At 35.9% G+C, this 19,644-nt stretch overlaps 1 protein-coding gene across 2 annotated transcripts in view; it reads left to right on the forward strand.

Annotated features, from left to right (window-relative positions):
- Positions 1 to 19,644, forward strand: part of TECRL (trans-2,3-enoyl-CoA reductase like) — a 71,424-nt gene that overhangs the window by 36,640 nt on the left and 15,140 nt on the right. For both annotated transcript variants that reach the window (XM_053606760.1, XM_053606762.1), the window contains exons 5-8: positions 3,716 to 3,831; positions 7,509 to 7,614; positions 9,103 to 9,175; positions 11,517 to 11,560. In XM_053606760.1, coding sequence (XP_053462735.1) covers positions 3,716 to 3,831; positions 7,509 to 7,614; positions 9,103 to 9,175; positions 11,517 to 11,560 — 339 coding nt within the window. The remainder of the gene's footprint in view (positions 1 to 3,715; positions 3,832 to 7,508; positions 7,615 to 9,102; positions 9,176 to 11,516; positions 11,561 to 19,644) is intronic.

Consider the following 19,644-nt stretch of genomic DNA (forward strand, 5'->3'; position numbering starts at 1 on the left):
TAACTTCCATACAGGTGTCCCAAATTGTCCCCTAAAGAGGCCGTATATATGGAAAATGAGAGATTGTAGCTGTATGTACTTTTATTTACAAAACATTCAGTATACAATTTTAAAAATAATTTAAAATTATTCTCTACATGTTGGCCACCTACTTGTAAAATTTTGTAATGAATATTTTGTACATAAAGGTACATGTAGCTATAATTTTCCATTTTTCCCTATGTATTTTTCCCACTTTAGGGAGTACTTTTGGGACCAAAGTGATGTTAATATATTACTACGGGAAATACTCTCAGAGTGTTATTTTTATAGTTCTTTTACGTTTAGGAAATTAAAATTAGAATTACTTAATTTTTGTTGTTAATTTTCAACAACTCAGAAGTACGTAATTTATTTGATTGTCAAATACCAATTGTAATTTTAGAGAACAAGAGGGCAAATCCAAAAACACCTTAATAATTATCACCTTCATAAGGTTTTTTTTTTTTTTTTTCAGAACAGAATGAGCTGTATGAAGTACACTAAGCACTTGGTCCTCAGCAATTCATATTTTTAAACGGATTATTGCTTTCTTCCCTTTTTAATTTAGACATATACAAAGTTGAGGGTTTCATGAAGATTCCAAATACACCCAAGAACTTTCCTTGCCTCATAGAAGTAATAAATTGGTTATTGAAAGCAACTGATTAGTTTAATAGAGAGAAATTTTCAGGAAGGAGACATGTGAATGTAATTTGATAATGGAAATAAATTAGAACTTAAATATAGGCTCTATCTTCAAAATAAGAAAAAGTTGTTTCCACCTTTTTAGAATCTAAATTCTCTACTAGAATTTTGGATTAAAATGGAGCTCCTATTCTTTGCAGTTCTTATGATTTTCTTGGGCTGCCTGTATCTATATTATCTATTTGTTTATTCAGTTTTGTTTTTGTATTTACTTTTTCTTTCCTGGTAGAAGAGCAATTTCATTTTCAGAAGGCTGTCTTAATATTTATCTATCTAGCCTGTGTATTTCTTACTCTGAAACTACTTTCTGATTGCTTTCTAAGTTTAATAAAATATCTTTCATTCTTCTGTTTGAACTTAAATGGATTTTTTCTTAAAGATGCATTGTCCAAGTTTCTCATTATCGTCCTCCAGCGCTTTCGGGATACGTTCTTCATAGCTTGGTACCGTTTTAACCTCCGTGTTTCAGCCCAAGCAATATTTGTAATAAAATATTGGGCCTCCTAAAATATATTTCTATGTGCTGTAGCCTCTCCTGGATTATTTTTAAGAGATGATTGAGATAAGGTCGTAGTTTAATTTCCTCTGATCCAAAGAACTTTTATATCTGTAATAGAATTTTTATTAACTTAATAAAGAGTGATATTTGGTCCAAGTTAACTATTGTTCATAGCATTTTTCATTCCTGATATATTCCTAGGGAATTTGCTCACATTTGACTTTACTAGATTAAGAGTTGTTGAAATAAATACTTTAAACATTGTTCTAAAAAGAAAAATTCTCCTTCTCCATTATTCCAGAGTATTGACATTCTGCCATTACACGTTCACAAGCGGTAAACATATGGTTCATGCCAGAATAATCAGGCGTGCTCTGAACCATAAGTTAGGGCAGTTTCTCATAGGAGGTTGCCTTTATAATTAATTGATCAGATGTCTGGTTTTATTCTCACATACAAATCTTTCTTGGCTCACAAGATAATATATATTTCTAAAAGGCAGGATTATAACTGGAGAATCTCCCTATATAGATAACTTCTTATACAGATATATTTTATGGTGCCCATAAAATCCATGTTCAATTGTAAACCACACACTGTTTTAATTGCACACAAACTTTTTGCCCACCCTATGTATGTGTGTGTAATTATACATATGCATAAGCGCATGTATGGGCTAAAAATCTACAAAGACACATGCGTGTTCACATACATGTTTGTAAAACCATGCCCAAGTATCACAAATTCTCACTATCTTCTGTGCAAAATTCAGACCAGAAATGTAGATGTTAATTCCCAGTCAACATGCACAACTGTATATTTGAGCAAAAAGTGGATGTTCAAGTTCTCTACCTCCACAAGTGCTGACTACAGATGAAAGCAAGCAAAGTTGGTTAAAAGTAGTCACGTTCATTACTGTTAGGTATGTATTTTTTATCTTCTCTTGGAACACTAAGAAGTAAATTACTTTCTCTTCTCTGCATTTTAGAAGAAGTATTTTTAACCTGGTTTTAGCATCAAAACACAACCAACATTGGTCAGTCATCAGATTCTAAAGCTCGTCTTCTAAGTAATCTTTCTGTAGTCACACAGCTTTGCTTTAAATTATCTTTTTGATTTTTTTTTTTTTTTGAGACATGGTCTCACTCTATGGGCCTTAGTAGAGTGCTATGGCATCACAGCTCACAGCAACCTCAAACTCTTGGGCTCACGTGATCCTCTTGCTTCAGCCTCCTGAGTAGCTTGGACTATAGGCATTTGCCACAACGCTCAGCTAGTTTTCCTTTCTCTTTTTAGTAGAGACAGGGCCTTGCTCTTGCTAAAGCTGGTCTCTGACTCTTGAGCTCTAGTTATCCACCCACCTCCACCATCCAGCGTGCTGGGATTACAGGCGTGAGCTGCTGAGCCCGGCCTATCATTCTGAATCAGTTCAGACATCTCGATCCACACATATGGTTACCACCAGCTCTAGTAATCATAAGTAATTCTTTTAACTACACAAATGAATTCCTTAGAATTAAAGTATAAAATTTCATATAGAGAGGACTAATTTAAATTTGAATCATGGTCAATACAATTGATTTCAAGATGACTGGGCTATGGAAAGAAAAAAGAAAATGAAAATATATGTGGCATGTGAATGTTACTTTCTTTGCATTATTATTATTATTTCTTAATATTTTGATGTAGCAATTGTCTGATTCCTTTTCTGAATGTATTTATGTTCATTCGTTCTTTACGAGGTTTTTGTTTCAAGTCCTTATCTTAAACATTGTTATTGTTATTAAATTTTAAGCCTTTTTAATTTTGTGAAGGCAAAAAAAATGGAAACCTAATAAACACATGTATATGTACAAATAAAAAAATAATAATAAAATAAAGGTAGTATAGCCCATTTTATTCACTGATTAGGACAGTTCATATGGAAAATGAGGTGTGTACAGGGTTAGGGAAATGTAAATCATATATTCATAATATTTTTTTAACAAAAATAAACTTTTCTTTGTACGGTATATAAAGAAATTTATTTATTAGCTTAAATATTTCTTTTCATTTTTAATTATTTATGTATTATTTTTTCTCTCTCTCTCTCTTTTTTTATCTTGTCTCTTTAACTCTGGCTGGCAGTTTCAGGGAAAACATTATTTGCATTGGCCCCTAGGCTAATTCTTTTAAAAGAAAAGAGATTCTCACCAGTCTATTTCACCACCTTATGTGGTGCATTAAAGTTCATGGTTATAAGCAAGCTTCAAAAAATCTATAAAAATGCAATATCTGGGTGTTGTGGCGGGCGCCTGTAGTCCCAGCTACTCGGGAGGCTGAGGCAAGAGAATCGCTTAAGCCCAGGAGTTGGAGGTTGCTGTGAGCTGTGTGAGGCCACAGCACTCTACCGAGGGCCATAAAGTGAGACTCTGTCTCTACAAAAAAAAAAAAAAAAAAAAAAATCTATAAAAATGCATTGCTTAATCTAAATCACCCTCTTATTTTTAGGTATTTTTGGCTGAGTACACAGGACCTCTGCTTATCTACTTCCTCTTTTATTTGAGGATCCCGTATATATATGATGTGAAGGAGAGCGCTGGAAATTCACGCCACCCAGTGGTGCAGTAAGTGATGCATAAGGAGGAGATGAACCAGGAGGCAAATACTGTGTTAATGAAGATGGCCTTTAGATCCAATGAAAATAGATTCAATTTTGTGGAAATGTCCTTGAGATGACCATGAATAGTCTATACAAACTAGCGTGCAAATTCATAACCAAGGCAGCAGTAGGTGTGGCTGAAGTAGAGGTCATGTAAGTGGATAATGATCACAGTTTACAAGTGAAATTGGGAAATTCAGAAATACCATTAAAACAATCTTAATATAACAAAGTTAAAGTGGGTAGAATTCAAGATTTAAATACTTCTCTGAATCACATCAGCAGTTATTAACCAGTAAATAAGGGGAAAGTTATATAGATTACCCTCAGTAAGTCAAATTCCAAAATAAATAGCACTTAAAAAAAAATAAAATAGGGCAGTTATCATAGAATGTTCTGTAACTGTGGGAGCTAGAGGATTGGAAACCTCATCTCTTTGCCTCTCCCCTCCGCAACTCTGTCTCAGAAAAGCTGCCAAATTAAAGAGAAAAAGAATAACTATTCAATATGTTATTTTTTTTCCTGTCTCTGTTCTTTTTTTTTTTCTTTTTCTCATGTTTGTTTTTTTTTTATTAAATCATAACTGTATACATTGATATGATCATGGGGCATCATACACTCGCTTCATAGACCATTTGACACATTTTCATCACAATGGTTAACATAGCCTTCCTGGCATTATCTCAGTTACTGTGCCAAAACATTTACATTCTACATTTACCAAGTTTCGCAAATACCCCTGTGTTAGATTACAATGTAGGGCCGGAAGTTTGTCAAAAAGAAAAATAATCTGGACATCAATTATGAAGCAAAATGTATGTGTTTTGGTCATGTGGAAGCTAGAAGACAGAGAATAAATTTGACCTTAACTTTCTTATCTCAGGGTGGTGCCTGTGGCTCAGTGAGTAGTGCGCCAGTCCCATATGCCAGAGGTGGCGGGTTCAAAACCCAGCCCAGGCCAAAAACCACACACACACACACAAAAAAACTTTCTTATCTCAGATCAACCTTCCCCACCCTTAACCAGACCACCTTTGCTCTTGTCCGTGGATTCCATACCAGGTCCCTCTCACTCAGGGGCATGGACATGACGTTCCTCAGGACCCTCCATCCTCTCTTCCCTTCCTCGCCTACAAATCTCACATACAAGTTCAATGTCTCTTACTCAGCAGTAGCCGTTCCTAATTCTTCCATAACAAAACATCCTACTAAATGATTTTGTTATAGACTCACGTGACATCAGTTTGAAGGCTTCCTTCAACAGAGTATAAATTTTATAATGAATGTTCTTTGATATCCAGTCGGTTTCCTTGCTTCACACATTAGCCGTGTATAGCAGACTTAAAAAAAGACACAGAAATATTTGTAATGAATAGTTCAGTGAACAAACTACCTATACGGGGGGTCCATAAAGTTCATGTGCAATTTAAAATAGTTGTAAGTTTTTGTGAATAATCGTTTATAAATTATTGTAAATAATATTTAAAATTGTAAATAATAATGGTAAATTTTAAATTGCACATGAACTTTATGGACCTCTGGTATTGAGGGTGCCAAAAAATATATACACATTTTAAGAAAAGAAAAACACGTATTAAAATGGTAATACTCAAGTCACATTTGGCTTCTGCCCTTTCAAGAGGTGCTCAAACATGACTTGAATCCATATTTTATTATCAGTACATATTGAGTATGTCAAATTTTTTTTTTTGAGACAGAGCTTCAAGCTGTTGCCCTGAGTAGAGTACTGTGGCATCACAGCTCACAGCAACCTCCAACTCCTAGGCTCAAGTGATTCTCTTGCCTCAGCCTCCCGAGCAGCTGGGACTACAGGTGCCTACCACAACGCCCAGCTATTTTTTTGGTTGCAGCCATCATTGTTGTTTGGCAGGCCCGGATTGGATTCAAACCTGCCAGCTCTGGTGTATGTGGCTGGTGCCTTAGCTGCTTGAGCCACAGGCGCTGAGCCTGAGTATGTCAATTTTAATACAGTTGTTTTCTTTGTTGAAATGTGTATACCTATTTTTGGCACCTCTGCATTTTTCTTTTAAGTTGGATGCTTTGCGAACATAAAAGAGGGTAATCTGACATGGATGGGAGTTCTGAGATGGCTTGTCTAGGAAAGTGACATTAGAAATGTTTTCTTTGCTTCCTGTAGGGGTATGTTAGATTTCAATTAAGAAATAAGGCATTTTTATAAGGAAATGATCCATGGTACAAAGCGGTTTGGTACGTTGTAAGAGAAGACGGTCAGCTGGGGTAGCCAAGGCATGGAGAGGTGAGGGGAGTTTGGCCCTCAGTGATAACAGGCTCATCAGTAGAGGTCAAGTTGTCTAGGGCCTTTTAGAACATTCACATGTTGGGCAGTGCCTGTAGCTCAAAGGAGTAGGGCACCGGCCCCATATGTTGGAGGTGGTGGGTTCAAACCCAGCCCCAGATAAAAACTGCAAAAAAGAAAAAAAAAAAGAATATTCACATGTTTCTTTTTCTTAAGTGAAGGAAATGTCCACTTCATTTATAAAGGTCTATTTCTTTCTTTATAAATGAAGCAGACATTTCCCAGGGTGGAAAGATTGGAAGGAGAATGTAGCAGCACTCATTTCTTAGATTAAATATGTAATTTTTACCAGATAGATAGTGCTAGCATGAAAAGAGAACATTGTTTTCCAGTGGCATTCCCAAAGGAATTGACTGACAGGTAGTTATTATTCTTAAATACAAACACAGCATATTTTAAACATCTCAGTGATAAATGTATTTGTGCCACATTTTTTCTAAATAGCAAATATGTTAAGTTTATAAGAAATAGTTTCAGAACAGATACAAACACACAGCTTTTGGAATTTCGGCATCTAGTAGGCATTTATGAACTAATCCCAAGGCCAGAAAAGCTCCCCAGTTCTAGGACGGTTGTTTCTCGTGATTAAGAAGGCTGATTTTCTATTGCTACATCCGATTGCCATACAGGCAAATGTCAGCTCTTCAAAATCCCTTTCCATTACATTGCAGAGTCTGAACTACAGGCTGAGTTCATATGGTAGGCAGATTTCTATATGTGACTCAACCATGCACAGTTCCCTGGCTCTTTTAGAGGAGACTCAGGACCTGTCTCCTGCAGGATCTTAAAACAAGAACACAACAAAACAAAAGGCTGTGTGATGAGACTGCACAGAAAATGGAATTTAAACTTTCTCCATCTTGGTACTTGCTAAAGGACAACCAAACAATTACAAAGTCGTTCTGAATATTAAAAAATGTCAAATGCATTCTCAGTAGGTTTTGGATATTTTTAAAACTTGTAAATTGCTTCAGGGGAGGCATTTTGATATGACACATTGTTAATTATCATATTCATCCCTGCTCCTGGGGCAGGTGTGAGTGTAGCAGTTTATGACTGGTATTATAAAATATTTCTAGTGTCACGAGAAGGAAATGTACAGAGACTCTTATAACAGTTACTTCTTAAAAAAGTTAGACCATTTCTAGAATAAAACGTTAAACACTTTTATTTTGGTTACAAGAAACAATACCTTCTAATAAATAGGAAATCCTAGTACGTTAAAAAGACACGAAGTGTCCACGCAGAAGGCAAGCCAGGATTTTGAAAGGGAATTTAAATGTCGTGTTTTATTTTCTTTCCAGCTTGGCTTGTGTCTGTCACTGCGCGCACTACCTCCGATGCCTTTTGGAAACTTTATTTGTTCACAAAGTTTCTGCAGGGCATACACCTTTGAAAAATCTGATGAAGGTAAGGATCAACATGTTCTCTATTTTTAGTTGTTAATAAGGCATCTTGTATATTAGACCCTTTGCAAAATAAGTAAACATTTTTTCCCCTGACGTCTAGATTTTCCTGCTCAATTGCATCAGCCTACCTTAAAGGTTCTGGTGCTGTAAATGCCATTTCCGAAGTGATCTGCTGCATTCGAACTTAACCGACAGAAAGATTTTTCTGTAACCTTATGTTTCAAGATGAGCTAGATACTCCCAAGGGCCTTTTAATTTTGGAAATACATAGCATTGAATTCAGATTCTTTAAGTGTCACGTGCAAAGGAAGCATCTCACAAATGAACAATACAACAAATATATTATACATGTGTGTGAAATGATTAAGTGATAACCCATGTTTCTGACAGTTGTCTGTGATGCTGTGGTCTTTGCTCTTCCTGGGTATGTTGAATGCAACAGTTATCAACCATCAAAGAACGGTCACAAAAATGGGAAACTTGTGAAACATCAAAGTGGAAAAATACACTAGAAAACATGTTGCATTTACATTTCTTAATTAAAATTAAAATTTATTTTAATGCACTTTCGATTTAAAATCTATTTTCAAAAGGAATTACCGTCTTTAAAGTTTTCTCATTCTTTGAAAATATCTGCTTTCTAATACAATTCAACAAGGCAGTTATCCTATTGTTACCATTGTAGTAAAACAGAAAGCTCTAGAATTCTGAGATCTAAGAAATTATTTAGACCCACTTCTCTTTTGACAGAAGATATTGAAGTGTCTCACATCTGGGCAAGGCCAGCCTTACAGCCTAAGACCCCTGAACCCGTGCCCGTCAGTCAGGATTTGTTACTACCAACGATTAAATAATTCGTTCTTTTGTCCAGTTAGTCCTAGAAAAATATTAGTATATCTTTTATAAAATATAACTTATTTACTTCTGTATTACTTGATTGACAAAATGATTTCTTGACAAATCTTTCTAAAGTATATGATTACATTTGACTTATATTCCAAATGCCCTTAACATTAATAAGAAGGTGTCAGCCACATACACCTGAGCTGGTGGGTTCGAACCCAGCCCGGACCTGCCAAACAATGAGGGCTGAAACCAAAAAATAGCCGGGCGTTGTGGCAAGTGCCTGTAGTCCCAGCTACTTGGGAGGTGGAGGCAGGAGAATCGCTTGAACCCAGGAGTTGGAGGTTGCTGTGAGCTGTGATGCCATGACACTCTACCCAGGGCAACAGCTGGAGGCTCTGTCTCAAAATAAATAAATAAATAAATAAGAGTGGTGCAAAGGATTGCATTTCCTTGGTGAGAACAAAATGGTCCTTTTAAAATGCTACTTTACTGGGCAAAGAAACATTCCATTTACTCAGCATAGACAATTTATATTATTATTCATAGAAAAGGTGCAGTGTGTGACTACAGAGGGGGTGGTTTCCTATGATGTCATATACACACAAATCTTCCTAACCTTTATTTTGTTTTGTTTTGTTTGTAGAGTTGTGCCTTTTACTGGGGATTTACTTCTTGGATGGCCTACTACATCAACCACCCCCAGTACACACCACCATGTATGTGGGGTTTCTTCTTAACTATCACTATTAAATAAAGGACCAAAATCAAAACCTTGCTCTAAGCCAGTAGAAATGGGAAACAACATAGTGCAATTAAAGAATAAGGAAATAATAAAAAGTGTCAATTCAGTTACTTTCATATCTATCTGTTAAATGTTGATGTAGACTTAAAAGACCAATTTGACTCATATATTTCGATTTATTTTCTTTGTATAAGTACTATAAGAAATATTAGTTTATTGTAAATACCTAAAACTCTAGATAATAAAATGAAAAAGGCAAAGAGGAAGAGGAGAAATTTTATATAATTTTAGAATCACGTACTAATCAGCTATCAGATGTTTTAAAAGTAATAAGAGTTAAGTAATAAGTACAGGAACAAATCATGCTCTTTTAAATATCATTCAAGGAACAAAATGAAGCAATATTTTTCTGTGACATATTGGTTTCTACTTATAATTTAATTTATTAAATATGTTGGACTTTGACTCAGGTGAGCAATTTGGTTGGAAGAAAAGGCCTGCTATGACCCATGAATTCCATTTTTTTCTTCCATGTGGAATTTTTTTTCTCCTCAACCTTTTCTGTATCCCATAAGGCACACAAAACACAGTCCAATAATTAAATGGTTCCTCATTTAAGTGACAATTATTTTGTAGTCTGTTTTCTGGCATTCACAAAGTTTAATATAAATGAAGATAAAATGTATTTAAGATTATTTCAATTTTCAGACTTTCATAGAGTACTGATTTCCCTTTGAAAGTCTTTGGTCAGAATTCTCACAGTCATTTTTAAATTAAAATGGACTACATAAAATTCAATGCTGTGCTCACAAAGCAAAAACAGTACAATCTGCATTCTTTTTAAGTGAGTAGAAATAACCTTCAATGTACATATTTCCATGCAAAAACACTTATATAACTTTAAAAAAAAATTTAAATATCTATCCCCCCAAAACAGAACATCAGTAAAAGATTTGTACATATGTGATAAACAATATTATTAATGATCTATAGAATTAAAGTGACCCTAATTGTGCATATCTTGATAATATTTAGTTTTTTAAAGAGTTTGCCATCAGACATTTCTATGCAAATTCTATCACAGTTATGATAACGGAAGTTTAATGCACATTAATATTGGGAAAGTCTTCAAATAGATTCTTATTCAAACGAACAGGTAAATAACATCAATCTTTATCTGTAAATGTGTTTGTGTAAATAAACACAGGTCACCTGCATGTACATACTAAGCAAGAAGAAAGATGTGCAAACACATGATGAGCTTACCAAATAGTTGTAGTTTTAATATTTTTGTGTATTTCAGCTTCATCTTCTAGGTGACTTTAGGAACATTGCATTTTGTTGTTGTTGTTGAGACCTAGTCTTTCTCTGCCGCCCTGGCTGCAGCTCAGAGGCATCATGACAGCTCACTGTAACCTCAGACTTCTGGGCTCAGCGATCCTCCTGGCTCAGCTTCCTGAGTAGCTGGGCTTCCTGCACCTGCGGTCGCACCAGTTCATTTTTCTATTTTTAGCAGAGACACATCTCTCTGTTATTTAGGCTGGTCTGAACTCCTGAGCTCAGGCAAGCCACCCGCCTCGGCCATCCAGAGCGCTAGGATTACAGGCATGAGCCACTGCGCCCGGCCAGAGACATTGTTTTAAACACAGCTTGTGCATTACATTTTATGCCATCTTGGAAAAATACACAACCCATTTTTTTATTTTAATGTAAGAAAAATAGTACTTGCCTCACATATTTGTTATTGAAGTAAAAATATAAAATACTTAAAATTCTGCCTTTTTGAACTCATTCATGCAAAAGTACAAATTATTATTATTGATGTTTTTTAATTATTAGAAAGAATAGATATTTAGGGTGCTGTTATATCTTAGGCCATACTAAGCGTACTTTTAAAATGAGAGAGAGATATTACATGTGCTTCAAAGAGCTTAATCATGCAAATTAACAATAGATTCCATTTGTATGTTAAATAATTAGGTTACTAGAAGAAAAGTGCATGCAGAAGGCAAAAATATTTTTTGTACTTTAGATTGCAAAAGTATTATCCCAAAAGGTCAATTACATGTCACATGGTACTGCCGATTATAAGATATTTGCATTCAATAAATACTGCGTGAATTATGTCTACATAGTTGACGATCCAAAACACGAGTATTTGGGCGGCCCCTGTGGCTCAAAAGAGTAGGGCTCCGGCCCATATACGGAAGGTGGCGGGTTCAAACCCGGCCCCAGCCAAAAAGAAATACTGGAAAAAAAAAACAAAAAACAAAAACATGAGTATTTACATGACATCTTCCTTTCCTGCCCTCTAGCATTTGGAAACAGGCAAATCCTGGTATCTGCTATCAGTTTTCTGGTAAGTATCACATTTATTATTTGCTATTCCTCCTTTAACTTGATAGTAGTAAGAATATAAAACATTTCACTTGAGGATCTGTCATGTAGAAAATATGACCTATCTTTATATCATATACACAATAGAAAATGAGGTAAATCAAATAATTTCTGATAGTCAAATCTTTTGTTCTATACATCTTTTAGTCAAAATGCAATCATCTATAAAAGATCATTAGGGTTATTTGAAATGTACTGAATATTGAAAAAAATATGCTCAGTAATTATTCTTCTTGTCTACAGTACACATTTACCTATTTACCATCTTTAAAGGCAAAAAATTTTTACATGTCTAACAGGTAAACATCCAAAAACACTTTGACATTTTCTTCTAGTAACCTAATTATTTAACATACAAATGGAATCTATTGTTAATTTGCATGATTAAGCTCTTCAATTCACTTTGTGAATTGAATGTAGGATGAACACAAAGGTTGCTTATGTTAGAGAACATAGCTCTTTCCAAATTATTCTCATTCCAGTCCTTATATCATCTATGTAAGTAAACATGATACACTTACTAACTGTATAAAATCAGTCTGGGTGTATCAGATCTTTATTATTTCTGAAATGCATCAATTCCATCAGACACATATGTATTTATTTAGCTGTGCTATGCAGTATAATGCCAACTTTCACCCTTCACTCATGTTTTTAATCTCTCTTTTGTTAAATTCATAAAGTCCCACAATTCACATACAAGTCTATATCCTTGTGAAATTTGTATCCAACTACTTAACTCTGATCATTTTATGTAACACGTAAATCACTCACTACATGTTCTGAGCTCTCACTTGACCCTGTCTGTGTGTGTGTGTGTGTAAGCTAACAGCGTGGGTAATAACAGAATCAATGACAGAAATCATTTATTTATTTAGTATGCTGTAAATATACCACAGCCTTTTAATTTTCCATGTGTGTAAATTATTCATGGAGGGTAATCCTGCAGTTCATTTGTTATAACGACTTTATTGCTAATCCATATTTTAGCAAAGTGAATGTTCTCTTCCTATTAACTGCTCAGTAAATCTGACCAAATGGAAGAATGAATTCATGGACAAAGAAAATAATAACTGCAGATTTGGTCCTTACTTATGCATGTTTTAGATTAATATCCAGTTATTCCTTTGATTTCCTCCTTATGATGTTGCTCTCTTTCTTTTTTACAATTTATTTACCATAATTTTTTCCGGGTATTTATTAAGGATATTCCATTTTGCATTTAATGTTCTTGATGTCTTCTCTTTTCTCAAATACGGTATGCTATGAATTTCCTCCTGTGTCTCAAATGTATTTGGCATCAGCATAAGACAAAAACCTTAGTAAAAGTAATAGTTCTTCTCTAAAAGTTTTCTCACAAGAGATGTTAAAATATTTTCTTAAAAGGTTAAAAGAGGCATAATAAGAAATAACAAAATTCGGGCGGCACCTGTGGCTCTAAGGAGTAGGGCGCTGGCCCCATATGCTGGAGGTAGCAGGTTCAAACCCAGCCCTGGTCAAAAACTGCAAAAAAAAAAAAGAAAAGAAAAGAGAAGAAATAACAAAATTCTCATAGCTTACAATTATATGTTTTTTTCCACCCAGGGACTTTTCCAAACCCTGCCTCACTGTTAAGCTACTGGTTTTCCCTTCACACACACCTCCCCTAGTCAATAGTATTATATACATCCCCATCAAATCCCCAATTTATCAAAAATTGATAAAGCCCAAGTTGATAAATTACACAAATATCGATAAATAATAGAATGGACCACATCCAGTACAGACAGCAGATAAGTCTGATGACATTAATGCCACGTTCCTAAGCACCTAATGAACACTGATTTTAACTGTAAGTAGCACTAAGTATATGTGAAAATCTTACCTTAAAATAAAAATACTGAATGTAATTTTATTCCACATAAAATTGAAATTTAGAGATGAGACAGAAGGATCATTGCGACTCTCTCACAGACGCAAATTTTGATAAGGAATCAAGAAGGCCTGGTAGTTTTCAAATTCCTTACTACTGATCAGCGTAAGCAAGCCACATTTAACTTTCACAAATAATACATGATATTAAGTTATAGGTTTTAGGAAATTGATTCTAATACAAGGCATAGTAACTAATGAGTTGACCGAGTTTGCATATAAGCGCCTAAATCAAATAACCCTACTATTCATTGTACATATTAACATTCTGTAATTCAAAATTGATTTATTGTTTATAACAACTGAGCGTGTTTATGTATGTTTGAACTGTATTATAAATAACCATGTGCAAATGATTTAGAAATTCCACACAATCTATTTCAAGTCCAATGCATTTCAAATTATTTTATATTAAAAATAACAATCAATTATTATACAGAAGGAACAAAGGAAAAATTAATGGCTTAATCTTATACAATATGGAATTCAACCAAAAAATATCTGTCTTAATGGCGAGTTATAAATTTCTTACTGGTAACATGATATGTTAACAAACATCCTAGTCTTATTTTTTATCTAGACCAGTGTATTCAACCCTTTTTATCTCACAGCGCACTGGCACCTATAGCTAAACTTCCACGGCACTCTTAAAGTTATGTTGATCCAAATAAAGAGTAAAAAAAAACACTCTTCTTGGAACTTCTTTCAGAAATAGTTTAATGATTGGTCTTTATAATTTTCACAGCTCACTTAAGATCCTTTCACAGCACACCAGTGTGTGTCACATACCTGTTAAAAACCAATGATCTATACACTCTTAGAATAGAAGAAGAAAAAATTATTATTCACATGAAGTTGGTGTTGCTTCTGTGGTTGTGTAGAACCACATTATCACCCATTAAGATGATGTGTTGTGTAGTAAATCGGAGGTGGAGCAAGATGGCAGCCGAGTAACAGCTTCCTTGCATCTGGGAACCGTGAGTCTGGGGAGATAGGACTCCGGGCATCTCTGGCTGGTGGGAACTGTTTATCATCACTCCTATGAGGATACAGGGAGTCAGCGAGAGACTTCTGGACCCCAAGAGGAGGACTAAAACAGTGGAAAACCGGCAAGTGGTCGCGTGTGTTCAATCCGTCTAAACCCGCCTGCAACTGTAAGTTCATTAGCAGCGAGACTGCAAACCAGAAAGGCCTTACCTGTGAACTGTTTTGATGTCCTTGGACTTGGCACTGAGTTGAACTGCCTTGGGGAAGGCCTGAGCGGGAGTGCGGAGAACTTTGGCCGTTGTCTAGGGCCCCAGTCTGAGCCGCTGAGCCAGACGGAGCTAATAGTGTTTGGAGGTGGGTCACACGGAACCATTGTCAGTGATCTGCCCCGGCAAGCTCCGCCCTCAGGGTCGCAGAGCTAGAAACGGGTGGGAGCTGGTAACCCAGCGACCAAGTAGCCTAAGGGCGGGGTCTGAGCGGCCTTACAGCCCTAACCCTCAGGGGCAGAGTGAGACCGGTTTTGGCACACTGGGTAAGTGGATAGCCACTTCAGCAGTGATTCCAGCGAGAAAGCTGGAAAAGCTTCTGCTCAGCAAGTTTACAAGTGCAAAGTGCCTTTTAAGTGGGCTGAAGAGAGATTTAGGGTGTCTACCTGCTGGGGTTTGAGAAATCAGCAGCCTCCAGTCGTATCAGAACTGTGACTAACATCTCATACCCCAGAAGACCACGTGTTGCCCAGATAATATTCAATAACATATACAAACTGCTTTGTTATTGGTTGTGTATTTTTTCTTTTTTTTGTTTGTTTTTTTTTTGTTTTTGTTTGTTTATTTTGATGTTGTTGATGTTCTTTCGTTTTTTAATTTCAATCTTTTCCATACAGGTCCCTTTTTCTTTCTCAATTTTTCTAGTTTAATTATAATTTCCCATTGCTGCCTTTTTTAACAACTACAACTTCATTTTTGCTAGTGTTTCTACCGCTATCATTTGGTTTTTCACCCAATTTTATCCCCGTAAAGTTTTCTGTTTGCTTGTTTTGGTTTGATTTATACCATTTTTGTCTTTCCTCTCTACTTGGTGGAGGTGGGGTACTGTGTCTGATCAGGTTAGCAAAGAGCTGCTGACCTCAAGGGAACCACCCAACTGGGCACTCCCAGAAGGTGGGGTTTTTTAAGGTTGTGTCAAAGTACCGTACTGTACACCTATATTGCCCTGTCTCCCTCTTTCTGTGCCTCTCTTCTTTTTGTCAATATTCCTTATCCCCACCCCCTCTCCTTTCTCTATCTTTCCTTTTTTTCTTATCACTCGGTCCTCCTTTCTTTCATCCCCCTTTTTTGCTCTTCAACCATTTCACCCTTCTGGTCCTGTAACCCTTAGTCCACAGGCACAAGAACTTAAAGAGCAAGAGGAAGTGAAAGGAAAATTAGGGCAAGGAAACAGATAAAAGAAATCACTCATGAGGAAGAATCAGCAGAAAACTCCAGGCAACATGAAGAACCAGTCCAGAACAACCCCGCCAAGGGACCATGAGGTAGCTACTGCAGAGGATTCCACCTATACAGAAATGTTAGGAATGACAGAAAGGGAATTTAGAATACACATGTTGAAAACAATGAAAGAAATGATGGAAACAATGAAGGAAACTGCTAATAAAGTGGAAAATAACCAAAAGGAAATCCAAAAACAGAATCAAATCAGAGATGAACGATATGAAGAATATAAAAAGGATATACCAGAGCTGAAAGAAATGAAACAGTCAATCAGGAAACTTAAAGATGCAATGGAAAGTATCAGCAACAGGTTAGACCATGCAGAAGAAAGAATTTCAGAGGTAGAAGACAAAGTTTTTGAGATAACTCAGATAGTAAAAGAGGCAGAAAAGAAGAGAGAGAAAGCAGAACGTTCACTGTCAGAATATGGGACTTTATGAAGCGTTCCAACATACGAGTTCTAGGAATTCCAGAAGGGGAAGAAGAATGCCCCAGAGGAATGGAAGCCATACTAGAGAATATTATAAAAGAAAATTTCCCAAACATTACCAAAGATTCTGACACACTGCTTTCAGAGGGCTATCGGACCCCAGGTTGCCTCAATTCTAACCGAGCTTCTCCAAGACACATTGTGATGAACCTGTCCAAAGTCAAGACAAAAGAAAAGATTCTGCAAGCTGCCAGGAGTAAGCGCCAGTTGACCTACAGGGGCAAATCCATCAGAGTGACCGCAGACTTCTCTAATGAAACTTTCCAAGCAAGAAGACAATGGTCATCTACCTTTAATCTACTTAAACAGAACAATTTTAAGCCCAGAATTCTGTACCCTGCTAAGCTAAGCTTCAAAATTGACGGAGAAATCAAATCATTTACGTATATACAAACATTGAGGAAATTCGCCACAACAAGACCAGCTCTACAGGAAATACTTCAACCTGTTCTGCACACTGACCACCACAATGGATCGGCAACAAAGTAAGAACTCAGAAATCAAAGGATAGAACCTAACCTCCATACTGATGCAAAAGATAAAACTAAGCAATGGACTCTCACCAAATAAGATGAACAGAATACTACCACACTTATCAATTATCTCCATAAATGTTAATGGCTTGAATTCCCCACTGAAGAGACATAGATTGGCTGACTGGATTAAAAAACACAAGCCATCCATTTGCTGTCTGCAAGAAACACACCTGGCTTCAAAAGACAAATTAAAGCTCCGAGTCAGGGTTAGAAGACAATTTTTCAGGCAAATGGAATTCAGAAGAAAAGAGGAGTTGCAATCTTATTTTCAGATACATGTGGATTTAAAGCAACTAAAGTCAAAAAAAGACAAAGATGGTCACTTTATATTGGTCAAGGGAAAACTACAACAAGAAGACATTTCAATTCTAAATATTTATGCACCCAATTTAAATGCTCCCAGATTCTTGAAGCAGACCTTACTCAGTCTGAGCAATATGATATCTGATAATACCATCATAACAGGGGACTTTAACACACCTCTTACAGAGCTGGACAGATCCCCTAAACAGAAATTAAACAAAGATATAAGAGATTTAAATGAGACCCTAGAACAACTATGCTTGATAGACGCATATAGAACACTCCACCCCAAAGATAAAGAATATACATTCTTCTCATCACCCCATGGAACATTCTCCAAAATTGATCATATCCTGGGACACAAAACAAATATCAACAGAATCAAAAGAATTGAAATTTTACCTTGTATCTTTTCAGACCATAAGGCACTAAAGGTGGAACTCAACTCTAACAAAAATGCTCGACCCTACCCAAAGGCATGGAAATTAAACAATCTTCTGTTGAATAACAGATGGGTGCAGGAAGAAATAAAACAGGAAATCATTAACTTCCTTGAGCATGACAACAATGAAGACACAAGCTACCAAAACCTGTGGGATACTGCAAAAGCAGTTTTGAGAGGAAAATTCATCGCTTTAGATGCCTACATTCGAAAAACAGAAAGAGAGCACATCAACAATCTCACAAGAGATCTTATGGAATTGGAAAAAGAAGAACAATCTAAGCCTAAACTCAGTAGAAGAAAAGAAATATCCAAAATTAAATTAGAGATCAATGAAATTGAAAACAAAAGAATCATTCAGAAAATTAATGAAACAAGGAGTTGGTTTTTTGAAAAAATAAATAAAATAGATAAACCATTGGCCAGACTAACTAGAAATAGAAAAGTAAAATCTCTAGTAAGCTCAATCAGAAACAATAAAGGGGAAATAACAACTGATCCCACAGAGATACAAGAGATCATCTCTGAATACTACGAGAAACTCTATACCCAGAAATTTGACAAAGTGAAGGAAATGGATCAATATTTGGAATCACACCCTCTCCCTAGACTTAGCCAGGAAGAAATAGACCTCCTGAACAAACCAATTTCAAGCACTGAGATCAAAGAAACAATAAATAAGCTTCCAACTAAAAAATGCCCTGATCCAGATGGCTTCACTCCAGAATTCTATCAAACCTTCAAGGAAGAGCTTATTCCTGTACTGCAGAAACTATTCCAAAAAACTGAGGAAGAAGGATTCTTCCCCAACACATTCTATGAAGCAAACATCACCCTGATACCAAAACCAGGAAAAGACCCAAACAAAAAGGAGAATTTCAGACCAATCTCACTCATGAATATAGATGGAAAAATCCTCAACAAAATCCTAGCCAATAGATTACAGCTTATCATCAAAAAAGTCATTCATCATGATCAAGTAGGGTTCATCCCAGGGATGCAAGGCTGGTTTAACATACGCAAGTCCATAAACGTTATCCACCATATTAACAGAGGCAAAAAGAAAGATCACATGATCCTCTCAATAGATGCAGAAAAAGCATTTGATAAAATCCAGCATCCTTTTCTAATTAGAACACTGAAGAGTATAGGCATAGGTGGCACCTTTCTAAAACTGATTGAAGCTATCTATGACAAACCCACAGCCAATATTTTACTGAATGGAGTAAAACTGAAAGCTTTTCCTCTTAGAACTGGAACCAGACAAGGTTGTCCTCTGTCACCTTTACTATTCAACGTAGTGCTGGAAGTTCTAGCCAATACAATTAGGCAAGACAAGGAAATAAAGGGAATCCAAATGGGAGCAGAGGAGGTCAAACTCTCCCTCTTTGCTGACGACATGATCTTATACTTAGAGAACACCAAAGACTCAACCACAAGACTCCTACAAGTCATCAAAAAATACAGTAATGTTTCAGGATATAAAATCAATGTCCACAGGTCCGTAGCCTTTGTATACACCAATAACAGTCAAGATGAGAAGCTATTAAGGACACAACTCCCTTCACCATAGTTTCAAAGAAAATGAAATATCTAGGAATGTACCTAACGAAGGAGGTGAAGGACATCTATAAAGAGTACTATGAACTCCTCAGAAAGGAAATAGCAGAGGATATTAACAAATGGAAGAACATACCATGCTCATGGATGGGAAGAATCAACATTGTTAAAATGTCTATACTTCCCAAAGCAATCTACCTATTCAATGCCATTCCTATCAAAGTACCTACATTGTACTTTCAAGATTTGGAAAAAATGATTCTGTGTTTTGTATGGAACCGGAAAAAAACCCGTATACCTAAGGCAGTTCTTAGTAACAAAAATAAA

Source organism: Nycticebus coucang, chromosome 10, assembly GCF_027406575.1.
Source record: "Nycticebus coucang isolate mNycCou1 chromosome 10, mNycCou1.pri, whole genome shotgun sequence".
Lineage (NCBI taxonomy): Eukaryota > Metazoa > Chordata > Mammalia > Primates > Lorisidae > Nycticebus > Nycticebus coucang.